We start from the raw sequence: 19073 nt of genomic DNA, 5'->3' as shown, positions 1-19073 counted from the left end.
CGAGTAAGCGTCACACGCCTAGCGTCACACACCTAGCGTCACACACACCTAGCGTCACACTCCTAGCGTCACACACCTAGTGTCACACACCTAGCGTCACACACGCTCCTAGAGGCACGTTCACGTGCGCTGCGACACGGACTACGTGGCTCACCTGCTGGGGCGTGCCGAGCCCGAGTTCACGGGCTCGTACGAGTAAGCGTCACACACACACACCTAGCGTCACACGCTCGTAGCGTCACACACCTAGCGTCACACGCCTAGCGTCACACGCTCCTAGAGGCACATTCACGTGCGCTGCGACACGGACTACGTGGCTCACCTGCTGGGGCGTGCCGAGCCCGAGTTCACGGGCTCGTACGAGTAAGCGTCACACACACACACTCGTAGCGTCACACACCTAGCGTCACACACGCTCGTAGCGTCACACACCTAGCGTCACACGCTCCTAGCGTCACACACACACACCTAGCGTCACACACCTAGTGTCACACACACCTAGCGTCACACACACACACACCTAGCGTCATACACACACGCCTAGCGTCACACACTCCTAGCGTCACACACACACACCTAGCGTCACACACCTAGCGTCACACACGCTCCTAGAGGCACGTTCACGTGCGCTGCGACACGGACTACGTGGCTCACCTGCTGGGGCGCGCCGAGCCCGAGTTCACGGGCTCGTACGAGTAAGCGTCACACGCTCCTAGCGTCACACACGCCTAGCGTCACACACTCCTAGCGTCACACACTCCTAGCGTCACACACTCCTAGCGTCACACACCTAGCGTCACACACGCTCCTAGAGGCACGTTCACGTGCGCTGCGACACGGACTACGTGGCTCACCTGCTGGGGCGTGCCGAGCCCGAGTTCACGGGCTCGTACGAGTAAGCGTCACACGCCTAGCGTCACACGCCTAGCGTCACACTCCTAGCGTCACACACTCCTAGCGTCACACACCTAGCGTCACACACCTAGCGTCACACGCTCCTAGAGGCACATTCACGTGCGCTGCGACACGGACTACGTGGCTCACCTGCTGGGGCGTGCCGAGCCCGAGTTCACGGGCTCGTACGAGTAAGCGTCACACACACACACCTAGCGTCACACGCCTAGCGTCACACACTCCTAGCGTCACACACACCTAGCGTCACACACGCTCCTAGAGGCACGTTCACGTGCGCTGCGACACGGACTACGTGGCTCACCTGCTGGGGCGTGCCGAGCCCGAGTTCACGGGCTCGTACGAGTAAGCGTCACACACACACACCTAGCGTCACACGCTCGTAGCGTCACACACCTAGCGTCACACGCCTAGCGTCACACGCTCCTAGAGGCACATTCACGTGCGCTGCGACACGGACTACGTGGCTCACCTGCTGGGGCGTGCCGAGCCCGAGTTCACGGGCTCGTACGAGTAAGCGTCACACACACACACTCGTAGCGTCACACACCTAGCGTCACACACGCTCGTAGCGTCACACACCTAGCGTCACACGCTCCTAGCGTCACACACACACACCTAGCGTCACACACCTAGTGTCACACACACCTAGCGTCACACACACACACACCTAGCGTCATACACACACGCCTAGCGTCACACACTCCTAGCGTCACACACACACACCTAGCGTCACACACCTAGCGTCACACACGCTCCTAGAGGCACGTTCACGTGCGCTGCGACACGGACTACGTGGCTCACCTGCTGGGGCGTGCCGAGCCCGAGTTCACGGGCTCGTACGAGTAAGCGTCACACGCCTAGCGTCACACTCCTAGCGTCACACGCCTAGCGTCACACACACCTAGCGTCACACACACACGCCTAGCGTCACACGCCTAGCGTCACACACACACACCTAGCGTCACACACACACACCTAGCGTCACACACCTAGCGTCACACACACACACCTAGCGTCACACACACACGCCTAGCGTCACACGCATAGCGTCACACACACACACCTAGCGTCACACACTCCTAGTCACACGCCTAGCGTCACACACGCCTAGCGTCACACATGCCTAGCGTCACACACGCACACCTAGCGTCACACACACCTAGCGTCACACGCCTAGCGTCACACGCCTAGCGTCACACGCCTAGCGTCACACACGCGCCTAGAGGCACGTTCACGTGCGCTGCGACACGGACTACGTGGCTCACCTGCTGGGGCGCGCCGAGCCCGAGTTCACGGGCTCGTACGAGTAAGCGTCACACGCCTAGCGTCACACACACACCTAGCGTCACACACACACCTAGCGTCACACACACCTAGCGTCACACGCCTAGCGTCACACACCTAGCGTCACACACCTAGCGTCACACGCCTAGCGTCACACACGCCTAGCGTCACACGCCTAGCGTCACACACGCACGCCTAGCGTCACACACGCCTAGCGTCACACACGCACGCCTAGCGTCACACACACACGCCTAGCGTCACACACACACACCTAGTGTCACACACACATACCTAGCGTCACACTCCTAGCGTCACACATGCCTAGCGTCACACGCCTAGCATCTCACACACACACCTAGCGTCACACACACACACCTAGCGTCACACACACCTAGCGTCACACTCCTAGCGTCACACATGCCTAGCGTCACACGCGCCTAGCCTCACACGCCTAGCGTCACGCGCCTAGCGTCACACGCCTAGCGTCACACGCTCCTAGCGTCACACACTCCTAGTGTCACACACGCGCTTAGCGTCACACACATGCCTAGCGTCACACACATAGCGTCACACACGCACACGCTCCTAGCGTCACTCACACACGCCTAGCGTCACACACGCCTAGCGTCACACACCTAGCGTCACACACACCTAGCGTCACACATGCCTAGCGTCACACACCCACCCACTCGCCCACCCACTCACCCCACCCACTCACCCACCCACTCACTCACCCACTCACTCACCGACCCGCTCACCACTCACCCACCCACTCACCCACCCACCCACTCACTCACACACCCACCCACCCACCCCCCCACCCACCCCCCCACTCACTCATCCACCCACTCACCACTCCCCCACCCGCTCACCCACCCGCTCACCCACCCGCTCACCACTCACCCACCTGCTCACCCACCCGCTCACCCACCCGCTCACCCACCTGCTCACCGCTCACCCCCCCACCCACTCACCCCCCCACCCACTCACCCCCTCACCCCCCCACCCACCCACCCACCCCCTCACTCACCCACCCCCCCACTCACCCACCCACCCCCCCACCCACTCACCCCCCCACCCACTCACCCCCTCACCCCCCCACCCACCCACCCACCCACCCCACCCACCCACTCACCCACCCCACCCACCCCACCCACTCCCCCCACCGCAGGCACCGTGACCGGCACGCGAAGACTTTGGCCGTGGCTCAGGAGGAGGTGCTCACCTGCCTGGGCGTGGCTCTCTACGAGCGGCTCTACCGGGTGTGGCAGAAGCTTCGTGCCGAGGAGCAGACATGTCTCCTGCTCTTCCACCTCGGGGTCGACTCGCTGAGACGCAGCTTCGAGGTGGGCGGTGGGGGAGGGGAGGGGGGGGAGGGTGGGGGGTCGCTGGGGTCACGGGGGTCACGGGGGTCGCAGGGGTCACACGGGTGGTTCACTGGGGTCACGGGTGGTTCACTGGGGACCCCCCACCCACTCTCCCCACCCACCCACCCACTCTCCCCCCCACCCACTCTCCCCCCCACCCACTCTTCCCCTACCCACTCTCCCCCACCACTCTACCCCCCACCCACCCACTCACCCACTCTCCCCCCCACCCACCCACTCTCCCCCCACCCACCCACTCTCCCCCCCCACTCTCCCCCCCACTCTCCCCCCCCCACTCTCCCCCCCCACTCCCCCCCCACTCCCCCCCCACTCCCCCCCCCACTCTCCCCCCACTCCCCCCCACCACTCCCCCCCCCCACTCTCCCCCCCACTCTCCCCTCCACTCTCCCCCCCCCACTCCCCCCCCCACTCTCCCCCTCACTCTCCCCTCCACTCTCCACTCTCTCCCCTCCTCCTCCCCCCCCCCCACTCCCCCTCCCCCTCCCCTCCCCCCCCCCCCCCCCCAGACTGCTGTGGAGGGTAAGTGTGGTCCCAGTAGCATGCAGCGCCTGTGCCAGGAGCTGTGTGAGGAGGAGAATCTCTGTCAGCTGCGGCTCCAACGCCGGCGCATGAAGAGACGGAACCGGCGCAAGAACCGCTGGGCTGGCGGCTCCGCCTCCGCCTCCGGCTCCGCCTCCGCCTCCTGCTCCGCCTCCGGCTCCGCCTCCTGCTCCGCCTCCTGCTCCGGCTCCGCCTCCTGCTCAGCCTCCTGCTCCGCCTCCGGCTCCGCCTCCGGCTCCGCCTCCTGCTCCGCCTCCGGCTCCGCCTCCAGCTCCGCCTCCTGCTCAGCCTCCGGCTCCGCCTCCTGCTCCGCCCCCTGCTCCACCCCCTGCTCCACCCCCTGCTCCGCCTCCTGCTCCGCCCCCTGCTCCACCCCCTGCTCCACCTCGTCGTCGCCCGCACAGTCCCCCGCGGCCTCGGCAGATGCGTCGGGGGAGCCTGCCGCTTGTGGCGGCGGAGGTGGTGGAGGAGGTGGTGGAGGTGGAGGAGGAGGTGGAGGTGGTGGAGGTGGTGGAGGTGGTGGTGGAGGAGGTGGTGGTGGTGGAGGAGGCGGGGGAGAGGAGGTGGTGGGGATGGAGCGGCACGGTGCTGGGAGGGCGCAGAGGGTGGCGGAGGTGAGCGTGGGTGTGGGTGGGTGGGTGAGTGGGTGAATGAGTGTGGGTGGGTGTGGGTGGGTGGGTGGGTGAATGAGTGGGTGTGGGTGGGTGGGTGAATGAGTGAGCGTGGGTGTGGGTGGGTGAATGAGTGTGGGTGGGTGGGTGAATGAGTGGTTGTGGGTGGGTGAGTAAGCGTGCGTGGGTTAGCTTGGGTGGGTGAGTGAGCGTGCGTGGGTTAGCTTGGGTGGGTGGGTGGGTGAATGAGTGTGGGTGGGTGAGCGTGGGTGGATGGGTGAATGAGCGTGCGTGGGTTAGTGTGGGTGGGTGAGCGTGGATGGGTGGGTGAATGAGTGTGGGTGGATGAGCGTGGGTGGGTGGATGAGCGTGGGTGGGTTAGCGTGGGTGGGTGGGTGAGTGAGTGAGCGTGCGTGGGTCAGCAAGTGGGTGGGCGGGTGGATGAGTGTGGGTGAGCAGGTGGGCGGGCGGGCGAGCGGGTGGGTGAGTGTGTGAGTGAGTGTCTGTGTGTGACACAAGACACTCACTCAACCCCCTCTTTGTGTGTGCCCGCAATGGCCGGCCTCCATAGATGCTGCTACTACTGACAGCACTTGCCCCTACAGCATGTTGCAGGCTATACGGGGGGCATCTTTGTCTTTGTGTGTGCGCGCCCGCGTGTGGACAGGCACGTGGGGATGTGGTTGGCCACCCCGCGGGGTCCTGCGAGGGGTCCTCGGAGCTCTCGAGTTGTCCGTGCTTGTGCCTGTCCAGCACGAACACCGCCACCACCACCACCACCACTCGTCGCCACCACCGCACTCAGCGCAAACCTCCGCACAGGGAAAGGTGCAACCAGCACAACCACCAACAACCATCACAACCACCACAACTACTGCAACCACCACCACAACCACCACAACCATCACAACCACCACAACTTCTACAACCACCACCACAACCACCACAACTACTACAACCGCCACCATAACCATCACAACCACCACAACTTCTACAACCACCAGCACAACCACCACAACCACCACAACCACCACCACAACCATCACAACCACCACAACTTCTACAACCACCAGCACAACCATCACAACCACCACAACCACCACCACAACCACCACAACCATCACAACTACTACAACCACCCACTAACAACCACCACCACAACCATCACAACTACTACACCACCACCACAACCACTACAACCACCACAACCGCAACTACTACAACCACCACCACTACAACCATCAGCTCACCCACGACAACCACCAGCACAACACCACCACAACCATCACAACCACCACAACTACTACAACCACCATCACAACCACCACAACTACTACAACCACCACCACTACAACCACCACAACTACTACAATCACCACCACTACAACCACCAGCACAACCACCACCACCACAACCATCACAACCACCAGCACACCCACTACAACCACAGCACAACCACCACCACAACCATCACAACCACCACAACTACTACAATACTACCACCACCACACAAACCATCACACCCACTACAACCACCACCACAACCATTACAACCACCACAACTACTACAACCACCACCACTACAACCACCAGCACCCCCACTACAACCACCAGCACAACCACCATCACAACCACCACAACTACTACAACCACCACCAAACCATCACAACCACTACAACCATCACAACTACTACAACCACCACCACTACAACCACCAGCACAACTACTACAACCACCAGCACAACCACTACAACCACCAGCACAACCACCACCACAACCATCACAACCACCACAACTACTACAACCACAACCATCACAACCACTACAACCATCACAACCACTACAACCACCACAACTACTGCAACCACCACCACTACAACCACCAGCACACCCACGACAACCACCAGCACAACCACCACCACAACCATCACAACCACCACCACAACCATCACAACCATCACAACCACTACAACCACCAGCACAACCACCACTACACAAGCACCACCATCACAACTACTACTACTGATGATGCTGCTGATGATGATGATGATGATGCTGCTCCTGCTGCTGATGCTGCTGCTGCTGATGCTGATGATGCTGTGTGTGCTCGTCAGCTGCCGTGAGCCTGCTGAGCGATGGCGGCTACTCCAGCGTGGAGGGCAGCGAGCTGGGCTCGCCGGAGGGGTCGGAGGTCGCCTGCAACGACGGCATGTGCAACCACGACATGGCCTGTGCGTTGACTCTCCCTTTCACCGCTCTCCCTTTTAACTCTCCCCTTGTCTCTCCATTTATCTCTCTCCCTCTACCCCGCCCCCTCACTCACTTTCTGTTTGTCTCTCTCTCTCGCTGGCGGTGTCGGTGAGTGGGTGAGTGAGTGGGGTTCACGATGGCCGTGTGAGTGAGTGATTGAGTGGGTGAGTGGGGTTCACGATGGCCGTGTGAGTGAGTGATTGAGTGGGTGAGTGGGGTTCACGATGGCCGTGTGAGTGAGTGAGTGAGTGGGGTTCACGTTGGCCGTGTGAGTGAGTGAGTGGGGTTCACGATGGCCGTGTGAGTGAGTGAGTGAGTGGGGTTCACGTTGGCCGTGTGAGTGAGTGGGTGGGGTTCACGATGGCCGTGTGAGTGAGTGAGTGGGGTTCACGATGGCCGTGTGAGTGAGTGAGTGAGTGGGGTTCACGATGGCCGTGTGAGTGAGTGGGGTTCACGATGGCCGTGTGAGTGAGTGGGGTTCACGATGGCCGTGTGAGTGAGTGAGTGGGGTTCACGATGGACGTGTGAGTGAGTGAGTGGGGTTCACGATGGCCGTGTGAGTGAGTGAGTGAGTGGGGTTCACGATGGACGTGTGAGTGAGTGAGTGGGGTTCACGATGGCCGTGTGAGTGAGTGGGTGAGTGAGTGGGGTTCACGATGGCCGTGTGAGTGAGTGAGTGGGGTTCACGATGGCCGTGTGAGTGAGTGAGTGAGTGGGGTTCACGATGGCCGGTGTGAGTGAGTGAGTGGGGTTCACGATGGCCGTGTGAGTGAGTGAGTGGGGTTCACGATGGCCGTGTGAGTGAGTGAGTGGGGTTCACGTTGGCCGAGTGAGTGAGTGAGTGGGGTTCACGTTGGCCGAGTGAGTGAGTGAGTGGGGTTCACGATGGCCGTGTGAGTGAGTGAGTGGGGTTCACGATGGCCGTGTGAGTGAGTGAGTGAGTGGGGTTCACGATGGCCGTGTGTGTGAGTGAGTGGGGTTCACGATGGCCGTGTGAGTGAGTGAGTGGGGTTCACAATGGACGTGTGAGTGAGTGAGTGAGTGGGGTTCACGATGGCCGTGTGAGTGAGTGAGTGGGGTTCACGATGGCCGTGTGAGTGAGTGAGTGAGTGGGGTTCACGATGGCCGTGTGAGTGAGTGGGGTTCACGATGGCCGTGTGAGTGGGTGAGTGGGGTTCACGATGGCCGTGTGAGTGAGTGAGTGAGTGGGGTTCACGATGGCCGTGTGAGTGAGTGAGTGAGTGGGGTTCACGATGGCCGTGTGAGTGAGTGGGTGGGGTTCACGATGGCCGTGTTAGTGAGTGAGTGGGGTTCACGATGGCCGTGTGAGTGAGTGGGTGGGGTTCACATTGGCCGTGTGAGTGAGTGAGTGGGGTTCACGATGACCGTGTGAGTGAGTGGGTGAGTGGGGTTTACGATGGCCGTGTGAGTGAGTGAGTGGGGTTCACGATGGCCGTGTGAGTGAGTGGGTGAGTGGGGTTCACGATGGCCGTGTGAGTGAGTGAGTGGGGTTCACGATGACCGTGTGAGTGAGTGAGTGAGTGGGGTTCACGATGACCGTGTGAGTGAGTGAGTGAGTGGGGTTCACGATGGCCGTGTGAGTGGGTGAGTGGGGTTCACGATGGCCGTGTGAGTGAGTGAGTGAGTGGGGTTCACGATGGCCGTGTGAGTGAGTGAGTGGGGTTTACGATGGCCGTGTGAGTGAGTGAGTGAGTGGGGTTCACGATGGCCGTGTGAGTGAGTGAGTGAGTGGGGTTCACGATGGCCGTGTGAGTGAGTGAGTGGGGTTCACGATGGCCGTGTGAGTGAGTGAGTGAGTGGGGTTCACGATGGCCGTGTGAGTGAGTGAGTGAGTGGGGTTCGCGATGGCCGTGTGAGTGAGTGAGTGAGTGGGGTTCACGATGGCCGTGTGAGTGGGTGAGTGTGTGGGGTTCACGATGGCCGTGTGAGTGAGTGAGTGAGTGGGGTTCACGATGGCCGTGTGAGTGAGTGAGTGAGTGGGGTTCACGATGGCCGTGTGAGTGAGTGAGTGAGTGGGGTTCACGATGGCCGTGTGAGTGAGTGAGTGAGTGAGGTTCACGATGGCCGTGGGTGAGTGAGTGAGGTTCACGATGGCCGTGTGAGTGAGTGGGGTTCACGATGGCCGTGTGAGTGAGTGAGTGGGGTTCACGATGGCCGTGTGAGTGAGTGAGTGGGGTTCACGTTGGCCGGTGAGTGAGTGAGTGAGTGGGGTTCACGTTGGCCGTGTGAGTGAGTGAGTGAGTGGGGTTCACGTTGGCCGTGTGAGTGAGTGAGTGAGTGGGGTTCACGATGGCCGTGTGAGTGAGTGAGTGAGTGGGGTTCACGATGGCCGTGTGAGTGAGTGAGTGAGTGGGGTTCACGATGGCCGTGTGAGTGGGTGAGTGAGGGGGGTTCACGATGGCCGTGTGAGTGAGTGGGTGAGTGGGGGTTCACGATGGCCGTGTGAGTGAGTGAGTGAGTGGGGTTCACGATGGCCGTGTGAGTGAGTGAGTGGGGTTCACGATGGCCGTGTGAGTGAGTGGGGTTCACGATGGCTGTGTGAGTGAGTGAGTGGGGTTCACGATGGCTGTGTGAGTGAGTGAGTGGGGTTCACGATGGCCGTGTGAGTGAGTGGGTGAGTGGGGTTCACGATGGCCGTGTGAGTGAGTGAGTGAGTGGGGTTCACGATGGCCGTGTGAGTGAGTGAGTGGGGTTCACGATGGCCGTGTGAGTGAGTGAGTGAGTGGGGTTCACGATGGCCGTGTGAGTGAGTGAGTGGGGTTCACGATGGCCGTGTGAGTGAGTGAGTGAGTGGGGTTCACGATGGCCGTGTGAGTGAGTGAGTGAGTGGGGTTCACGATGGCCGTGTGAGTGAGTGGGTGAGTGGGGTTCACGTTGGCCGTGTGAGTGTGTGAGTGGGGTTCACGATGGCCGTGTGAGTGAGTGAGTGGGGTTCACGATGGCCGTGTGAGTGGGTGAGTGAGTGGGGTTCACGATGGCCGTGTGAGTGAGTGGGTGAGTGGGGTTCACGATGGCCGTGTGAGTGAGTGAGTGGGGTTCACGATGGCCGTGTGAGTGAGTGAGGGGGGTTCACGATGGCCGTGTAAGTGAGTGAGTGAGTGGGGTTCACGATGTCCGTGTGAGTGAGTGAGTGAGTGGGGTTCACGATGGCCGTGTGAGTGAGTGAGTGGGGTTCACGATGGCCGTGTGAGTGAGTGAGTGGGGTTCACGATGGACCGTGTGAGTGAGTGAGTGGGGTTCACGATGGCCATGTGAGTGGGTGAGTGGGGTTCACGATGGCCGTGTGAGTGAGTGAGTGGGGTTCACGATGGCCGTGTGAGTGAGTGAGTGAGTGGGGTTCACGATGGCCGTGTGAGTGAGTGAGTGGGGTTCACGATGGCCGTGTGAGTGAGTGGTGAGTGGGGTTCACGATGGCCGTGTGTGTGAGTGAGTGAGTGGGGTTCACGATGGCCGTGTGAGTGAGTGAGTGAGTGGGGTTCACGATGGCCGTGTGAGTGAGTGAGTGAGTGGGGTTCACGATGGCCGTGTGAGTGAGTGAGTGAGTGGGGTTCACGATGGCTGTGTGAGTGAGTGAGTGGGGTTCACGATGGCCGTGTGAGTGAGTGAGTGGGGTTCACGATGGCCGTGTGAGTGAGTGGGTGGGTGGGGTTCACGATGGCCGTGTGAGTGAGTGAGTGAGTGGGGTTCACGATGGCCGTGTGAGTGAGTGAGTGAGTGGGGTTCACGATGGCCGTGTGAGTGAGTGAGTGAGTGGGGTTCACGATGGCTGTGTGAGTGAGTGAGTGGGGTTCACGATGGCCGTGTGAGTGAGTGGGTGAGTGGGGTTCACGTTGGCCGTGTGAGTGAGTGAGTGGGTTCACGTTGGCGTGTTAGTGAGTGAGTGGGGTTCACGATGGCCGTGTGAGTGAGTGAGTGAGTGGGGTTCATGTTGGCCGTGTGAGTGAGTGAGTGAGTGGGGTTCACGATGGCCGTGTGAGTGAGTGAGTGAGTGGGGTTCACGATGGCCGTGTGAGTGAGTGAGTGGGGTTCACGATGGCCGTGTGAGTGAGTGAGTGGGGTTCACGATGGCCGTGTGAGTGAGTGGGTGGGTGGGGTTCACGATGGCCGTGTGAGTGAGTGAGTGAGTGGGGTTCACGATGGCCGTGTGAGTGAGTGAGTGAGTGGGGTTCACGTTGGCCGTGTGAGTGAGTGAGTGGGTGGGGTTCACGATGGCCGTGTGAGTGAGTGAGTGAGTGGGGTTCACGATGGCCGTGTGAGTGAGTGAGTGAGTGGGGTTCACGTTGGCCGTGTGAGTGAGTGAGTGAGTGGGGTTCACGTTGGCCGTGTGAGTGAGTGAGTGGGGTTCACGATGGCTGTGTGAGTGAGTGAGTAGGGTTCACGATGGCCGTGTGAGTGAGTGAGTGGGGTTCATGTTGGCCGTGTGAGTGAGTGAGTGGGGTTCACGTTGGCCGTGTGAGTGAGTGAGTGAGTGGGGTTCACGATGGCCGTGTGAGTGAGTGAGTGGGGTTCACGTTGGCCGTGTGAGTGAGTGGGTGAGTGGGGTTCACGATGGCCGTGTGAGTGAGTGGGTGAGTGGGGTTCACGATGGCCGTGTGAGTGAGTGGGTGAGTGGGGTTCACGATGGACGTGTGAGTGAGTGAGTGGGGTTCACGATGGCCGTGTGAGTGAGTGAGTGAGTGGGGTTCACGATGGCCGTGTGAGTGAGTGAGTGAGTGGGGTTCACGATGGCCGTGTGAGTGAGTGGGTGAGTGGGGTTCACGATGGCCGTGTGAGTGAGTGAGTGGGGTTCACGATGGCCGTGTGAGTGAGTGAGTGAGTGGGGTTCACGTTGGCCGTGTGAGTGAGTGGGTGAGTGGGGTTCACGATGGCCGTGTGAGTGAGTGAGTGGGGTTCACGATGGCCGTGTGAGTGAGTGAGTGAGTGGGGTTCACGATGACCGTGTGGGTGAGTGAGTGAGTGGGGTTCACGATGGCCGTGCGAGTGAGTGAGTGGGGTTCACGATGGCCGTGTGTGTGAGTGGGTGAGTGGGGTTCACGATGGCCGTGTGAGTGAGTGAGTGAGTGGGGTTCACGATGGCCGTGTCAGTGAGTGAGTGGGGTTCACAATGGACGTGTGAGTGAGTGAGTGAGTGGGGTTCACGATGGCCGTGTGAGTGAGTGGGTGGGGTTCACGATGGCCGTGTGAGTGAGTGGGTGAGTGGGGTTCATGTTGGCCGTGTGAGTGAGTGAGTGGGGTTCACGTTGGCCGTGTGAGTGGGTGGGGTTCACGATGGCCGTGTGAGTGAGTGAGTGAGTGGGGTTCACGATGGCCGTGTGAGTGAGTGAGTGAGTAGGGTTCACGATGGCCGTGTGAGTGAGTGAGTAGGGTTCACGATGGCCGTGTGAGTGAGTGAGTGAGTGGGGTTCACGATGGCCGTGTGAGTGAGTGAGTGAGTGGGGTTCACGATGGCCGTGTGAGTGAGTGAGTGGGGTTCACGATGGCCGTGTGAGTGAGTGAGTGGGGTTCACGATGGCCGTGTGAGTGAGTGAGTGGGGTTCACGATGGCCGTGTGAGTGAGTGAGTGGGGTTCACGATGGCCGTGTGAGTGAGTGAGTGAGTGGGGTTCACGATGGCCGTGTGAGTGAGTGAGTGAGTGGGGTTCACGATGGCCGTGCGAGTGAGTGAGTGGGGTTCACGATGGCCGTGTGAGTGAGTGAGTGAGTGGGGTTCACGATGGCCGTGTGAGTGGGTGAGTGGGGTTCACGATGGCCGTGTGAGTGAGTGGGTGAGTGGGGTTCACGATGGCCGTGTGAGTGAGTGAGTGGGTGGGGTTCACGATGGCCGTGTGAGTGAGTGAGTGGGTGGGGTTCACGATGGCCGTGTGAGTGAGTGAGTGAGTGGGGTTCACGATGGCCGTGTGAGTGAGTGAGTGAGTGGGGTTCACGATGGCCGTGTGAGTGGGTGAGTGAGTGGGGTTCACGATGGCCGTGTGAGTGAGTGAGTGAGTGGGGTTCACGATGGCCGTGTGAGTGAGTGAGTGAGTGGGGTTCACGATGGCCGTGTGAGTGGGTGAGTGAGTGGGGTTCACGATGGCCGTGTGAGTGAGTGAGGTTCACGATGGCCGTGTGAGTGAGTGAGTGAGTGAGGTTCACGATGGCCGTGTGAGTGAGTGAGTGAGTGGGGTTCACGATGGCCGTGTGAGTGAGTGAGTGAGGGGGGTTCACGATGGCCGTGTGAGTGAGTGAGTGGGGTTCACGATGGCCGTGTGAGTGAGTGAGTGGGGTTTACGATGGCCGTGTGGGTGAGTGAGTGAGTGGGGTTCACGATGGCCGTGTGAGTGAGTGAGTGAGTGGGGTTCACGATGGCCGTGTGAGTGAGTGGGTGAGTGGGGTTCACGATGGCCGTGTGAGTGAGTGAGTGAGTGGGGTTCACGATGGCCGTGTGAGTGAGTGAGTGGGGTTCACGATGGCCGTGTGAGTGAGTGAGTGAGTGGGGTTCACGATGGCCGTGTGAGTGAGTGAGTGAGTGGGGTTCACGATGGCCGTGTGAGTGAGTGAGTGGGTGGGGTTCACGATGGCCGTGTGAGTGGGTGAGTGAGTGGGGTTCACGATGGCCGTGTGAGTGGGTGAGTGGGGTTCACGATGGCCGTGTGAGTGAGTGAGTGAGTGGGGTTCACGATGGCCGTGTGAGTGAGTGAGTGAGTGGGGTTCACGTTGGCCGTGTGAGTGAGTGAGTGAGTGGGGTTCACGATGGCCGTGTGAGTGAGTGAGTGAGTGGGGTTCACGATGGCCGTGTGAGTGAGTGAGTGAGTGGGGTTCACGATGGCCGTGTGAGTGAGTGAGTGAGTGGGGTTCACGATGGCCGTGTGAGTGAGTGAGTGGGGTTCACGATGGCCGTGTGAGTGAGTGAGTGGGGTTCACGATGGCCGTGTGAGTGAGTGAGTGGGGTTCACGATGGCCGTGTGAGTGAGTGAGTGAGTGGGGTTCACGATGGCCGTGTGAGTGAGTGGGGTTCACGATGGCCGTGTGAGTGAGTGGGGTTCACGATGGCCGTGTGAGTGAGTGATGTTTGTGTCTGAGTGAGTGAGTGATGGTTGTGTCTGAGTCAGTGATGGCCGTGTGAGTGAGTGATGGCCGTGTCTGTGAGTGAGTGAGTGATGATTCTGTGAGTGAGTGATGGTTGTGTCTGTGAGTGAGTGATGGCCGTGTGAGTGAGTGATGATTGTGTGAGTGAGTGATGATTCTGTGAGTAAGTGATGGCCGTGTCTGTGAATGAGTGATGGTTGTGTCTGTGAGTGAGTGATGGTTGTGTCTGTGAGTGAGTGATGGTTGTGTGTGAGTGAGTGATGGCCGTGTCTGGGAGTGATGATTGTGTGAGTGAGTGATGGCCGTGTCTGTGAGTGAGTGAGTGATGGTTGTGTCTGTGAGTGAGTGATGATTGTGAGTGAGTGATGATTCTGTGAGTGAGTGATGATTGTGTGAGTGAGTGATGGTTGTGTCTGTGAGTGAGTGATGATTCTTTGAGTGAGTGATGGCCGTGTGAGTGAGTGATGATTGTGTGAGTGAGTGATGATTGTGTGAGTGAGTGATGATTGTGTGAGTGATGGTTGTGTCTGTGTGTGAGTGAGTGATGGTTGTGTCTGTGAGTGAGTGAGTGATGGTTGTGTCAGTGAGTGAGTGATGGTTGTGTCTGTGTGTGAGTGAGTGATGATTGTGTGAGTAAGTGATGGCCGTGTCTGTGAGTGAGTGAGTGATGATTGTGTGAGTGAGTGATGATTGTGTGAGTGATGATTGTGTGAGTGAGTGATGATTGTGTGTGAGTGAGTGATGGTTGTGTCTGTGTGTGAGTGAGTGATGATTGTGTGAGTGAGTGATGATTGTGTGAGTGAGTGATGATTGTGTGAGTGAGTGATGATTGTGTGAGTGAGTGATGATTGTGTGAGTGAGTGAGTGATGATTGTGTGAGTAAGTGAGTGATGGTTGTGTCTGTGTGTGAGTGAGTGATGATTGTGTGAGTGAGTGATGATTGTGTGAGTGAGTGATGATTGTGTGAGTGAGTGATGATTGTGTGAGTGAGTGATGATTGTGTGAGTGAGTGAGTGATGGTTGTCTGTGTGTGAGTGAGTGATGATTGTGTGAGTGAGTGATGATTGTGTGAGTGAATGATGATTGAGTGAGTGAGTGATGATTGTGTGAGTGAGTGATGGCCATGTGAGTGAGTGAGTGATGGCCATGTGAGTGAGTGAGTGATGGCCATGTGAGTGAGTGAGTGATGGCCATGTGAGTGAGTGAGTGATGATTGTGTGAGTGAGTGATGATTGTGTGAGTGAGTTATGGTTGTGTCTGTGAGTGAGTGAGTGATGATTGTGTCTGTGAGTGAGTGAGTGATGATTGTGTCTGTGAGTGAGTGATGATTGTGTGAGTGAGTGATGGTTGTGTCTGTGAGTGAGTGAGTGACGATTGTGTGAGTGAGTGATGATTGTGTGAGTGAGTGATGATTGTGTGAGTGAGTGATGATTGTGTGAGTGAGTGAGTGATGATTGTGTGAGTGAGTGATGGCCGTGTCTGTGAGTGAGTGAGTGATGATTGTGTGAGTGAGTGAGTGATGATTGTGTGAGTGAGTGATGATTGTGTGAGTGAGTGATGATTGTGTGAGTGAGTGATGATTGTGTGTGTGAGTGAGTGATGATTGTGTGTGTGAGTGAGTGATGATTGTGTCTGTGAGTGAGTGACGATTGTGTGAGTGAGTGATGATTGAGTGAGTGAGTGATGATTGTGTGAGTGAGTGATGGCCATGTGAGTGAGTGAGTGATGGCCATGTGAGTGAGTGAGTGATGATTGTGTGAGTGAGTGATGATTGTGTGAGTGAGTGATGATTGTGTGAGTGAGTTATGGTTGTGTGAGTGAGTGAGTGATGGTTGTCTGTGAGTGAGTGATGATTGTGTGAGTGAGTGATGGTTGTGTCTGTGAGTGAGTGAGTGATGATTGTGTGAGTGAGTGATGATTGTGTGAGTGAGTGATGATTGTGTGAGTGAGTGATGGCCATGTGAGTGAGTGAGTGATGGCCATGTGAGTGAGTGAGTGATGGCCATGTGAGTGAGTGAGTGATGGCCATGTGAGTGAGTGAGTGATGATTGTGTGAGTGAGTGATGATTGTGTGAGTGAGTTATGGTTGTGTCTGTGAGTGAGTGAGTGATGATTGTGTCTGTGAGTGAGTGAGTGATGATTGTGTCTGTGAGTGAGTGATGATTGTGTGAGTGAGTGATGGTTGTGTCTGTGAGTGAGTGAGTGACGATTGTGTGAGTGAGTGATGATTGTGTGAGTGAGTGATGATTGTGTGAGTGAGTGATGATTGTGTGAGTGAGTGAGTGATGATTGTGTGAGTGAGTGATGGCCGTGTCTGTGAGTGAGTGAGTGATGATTGTGTGAGTGAGTGAGTGATGATTGTGTGAGTGAGTGATGATTGTGTGAGTGAGTGATGATTGTGTGAGTGAGTGATGATTGTGTGTGTGAGTGAGTGATGATTGTGTGTGTGAGTGAGTGATGATTGTGTCTGTGAGTGAGTGACGATTGTGTGAGTGAGTGATGATTGAGTGAGTGAGTGATGATTGTGTGAGTGAGTGATGGCCATGTGAGTGAGTGAGTGATGGCCATGTGAGTGAGTGAGTGATGATTGTGTGAGTGAGTGATGATTGTGTGAGTGAGTGATGATTGTGTGAGTGAGTTATGGTTGTGTGAGTGAGTGAGTGAGTGATGGTTGTCTGTGAGTGAGTGATGATTGTGTGAGTGAGTGATGGTTGTGTCTGTGAGTGAGTGAGTGACGATTGTGTGAGTGAGTGACGATTGTGTGAGTGAGTGATGATTGTGTGAGTGAGTGATGATTGTGTGAGTGAGTGATGATTGTGTGAGTGAGTGATGATTGTGTGAGTGAGTGATGATTGCGTGAGTGATGATTGTGTGAGTGAGTGATGATTGTGTCTGTGAGTGAGTGATGATTGTGTGAGTGAGTGAGTGATGATTGTGTGAGTGAGTGAGTGATGATTGTGTGAGTGAGTGATGATTGTGTCTGTGAGTGAGTGATGATTGTGTGAGTGAGTGAGTGATGAGTGAGTGAGTGATGATTGTGTGAATGAGTGATGGTTGTGTCTGTGAGTGAGTGATGATTGTGTGAGTGAGTGAGTGATGATTGTGTGAGGGATGATTTTGTGAGTGAGTGATGATTGTGTGAGTGATGATTGTGTCCGTGAGTGAGTGATGATTGTGTGAGTGAGTGATGGTTGTGTCTGTGAGTGAGTGATGATTGTGTGAGTGAGTGATGATTTTGTGAGTGAGTGATGGTTGTGTGAGTGAGTGATGGTTGTGTGAGTGAGTGATGATTGTGTGAGTGAGTGATGATTGTGTGAGTGAGTGATGGTTGTGTCTGTGAGTGAGTGAGTGATGATTGAGTGAGTGAGTGATGATTGTGTGAGTGAGTGATGATTGTGTGAGTGAGTGATGGCCGTGTCTGTGAGTGAGTGATGGTTGTGTCTGTGAGTGAGTGATGGTTGTGTCTGTGAGTGAGTGATGGCCATGTCTGTGAGTGAGTGATGATTGTGTGAGTGAGTGATGATTGTGTGAGTGAGTGATGGTTGTGTCTGTGAGTGAGTGATGGTTGTGTCTGTGAGTGAGTGAGTGATGATTGTGTGAGTGAATGAGTGATGGTTGTGTCTGTGAGTGAGTGATGGTTGTGTCTGTGAGTGAGTGATGGTTGTGTCTGTGAGTGAGTGAGTGATGGCCGTGTCTGTGTGTGAGTGAGTGATGGCCGTGTCTGTGAGTGAGTGAGTGATTCTGTGAGTGAGTGATGGTTGTGTCTGTGAGTGAGTGATGATTGTGTGAGTGATGATTGTGTGAGTGAGTGATGATTGTGTGAGTGAGTGATGATTGTGTCTGTGAGTGAGTGATGATTGTGTGAGTGAGTGAGTGATGATTCTGTGAGTGAGTGAGTGATGATTGTGTGAGTGAGTGAGTGATGATTGTGTGAGTGAGTGATGGTTGTGTCTGTGAGTGAGTGATGATTGTGTCTGTGAGTGAGTGATGATTGTGTCTGTGAGTGAGTGATGGTTGTGTCTGTGAGTGAGTGAGTGATGATTGCGTGAGTGAGTGATGATTGTGTGAGTGAGTGATGATTGTGTGAGTGAGTGATGATTGTGTGAGTGAGTGATGATTGTGTGAGTGAGTGATGATTGTGTGAGTGAGTGATGATTGTGTGAGTGAGTGATGATTGTGTGAGTGAGTGATGATTGTGTGAGTGAGTGAGTGATGATTGTGTGAGTGAGTGAGTGATGATTGTGTGAGTGAGTGAGTGATGATTGTGTGAGTGAGTGATGATTGTGTGAGTGAGTGAGTGATGATTGTGTGAGTGAGTGAGTGATGATTGTGTGAGTGAGTGATGGTTGTGTCTGTGAGTGAGTGATGATTGTGTCTGTGAGTGAGTGATGATTGTGTCTGTGAGTGAGTGATGGTTGTGTCTGTGAGTGAGTGAGTGATGATTGCGTGAGTGAGTGATGATTGTGTGAGTGAGTGATGATTGTGTGAGTGAGTGATGATTGTGTGAGTGATTGATGATTGTGTGAGTGAGTGATGATTGTGTGAGTGAGTGAGTGATGATTGTGTGAGTGAGTGAGTGATGATTGTGTGAGTGAGTGATGATTGTGTGAGTGAGTGAGTGATGATTGTGTGAGTGAGTGATGGTTGTGTCTGTGAGTGAGTGATGATTGTGTCTGTGAGTGAGTGATGATTGTGTCTGTGAGTGAGTGATGGTTGTGTCTGTGAGTGAGTGAGTGATGATTGTGTGAGTGAGTGATGGCCGTGTCTGTGAGAGTGATGATTGTGTGAGTGAGTGAGTGATGATTGTGTGTGTGAGTGAGTGATGATTGTGTGTGTGAGTGAGTGATGATTGTGTGAGTGAGTGAGTGATGGTTGTCTGTGTGTGAGTGAGTGATGATTGAGTGAGTGATGATTGTGTGAGTGAGTGATGATTGTGTGAGTGAGTGAGTGATGATTGTGTGAGTGAGTGAGTGATGGTTGTCTGTGTGTGAGTGAGTGAT

General features: G+C 56.5%; 1 protein-coding gene across 5 annotated transcripts in view; it reads left to right on the top strand.

Annotated features, from left to right (window-relative positions):
- Positions 1 to 784: 784 nt before the first annotated feature.
- The window catches only part of LOC116936954 (uncharacterized), a 39982-nt gene continuing 21693 nt past the window's right edge, over positions 785 to 19073 (top strand). For 2 of the 5 annotated variants that reach the window (XM_076057689.1, XM_076057688.1), the window contains exons 1-5: positions 2118 to 2221; positions 3371 to 3545; positions 4094 to 4741; positions 5406 to 5566; positions 6853 to 6969. In XM_076057689.1, coding sequence (XP_075913804.1) covers positions 4127 to 4741; positions 5406 to 5566; positions 6853 to 6969 — 893 coding nt within the window. In that variant the 5' untranslated portion in view covers positions 2118 to 2221; positions 3371 to 3545; positions 4094 to 4126. Of the gene's footprint in view, positions 1758 to 2117; positions 2222 to 3370; positions 3546 to 4093; positions 4742 to 5405; positions 5567 to 6852; positions 6970 to 19073 lie in introns of those variants that run through there. The other 3 variants (XM_076057690.1, XM_076057686.1, XM_076057687.1) reach the window with 3 other exon arrangements.

The sequence above is a fragment of the Petromyzon marinus genome, chromosome 84 (assembly GCF_048934315.1).
Source record: "Petromyzon marinus isolate PM22_M1 ecotype Great Lakes invasive population chromosome 84, UKy_Petmar_22M1.pri1.0, whole genome shotgun sequence".
NCBI lineage: Eukaryota > Metazoa > Chordata > Hyperoartia > Petromyzontiformes > Petromyzontidae > Petromyzon > Petromyzon marinus.
The sequence above is the reverse complement of the archived record's forward strand: the minus strand, read 5'-3'. Positions and strand labels throughout refer to the sequence as shown.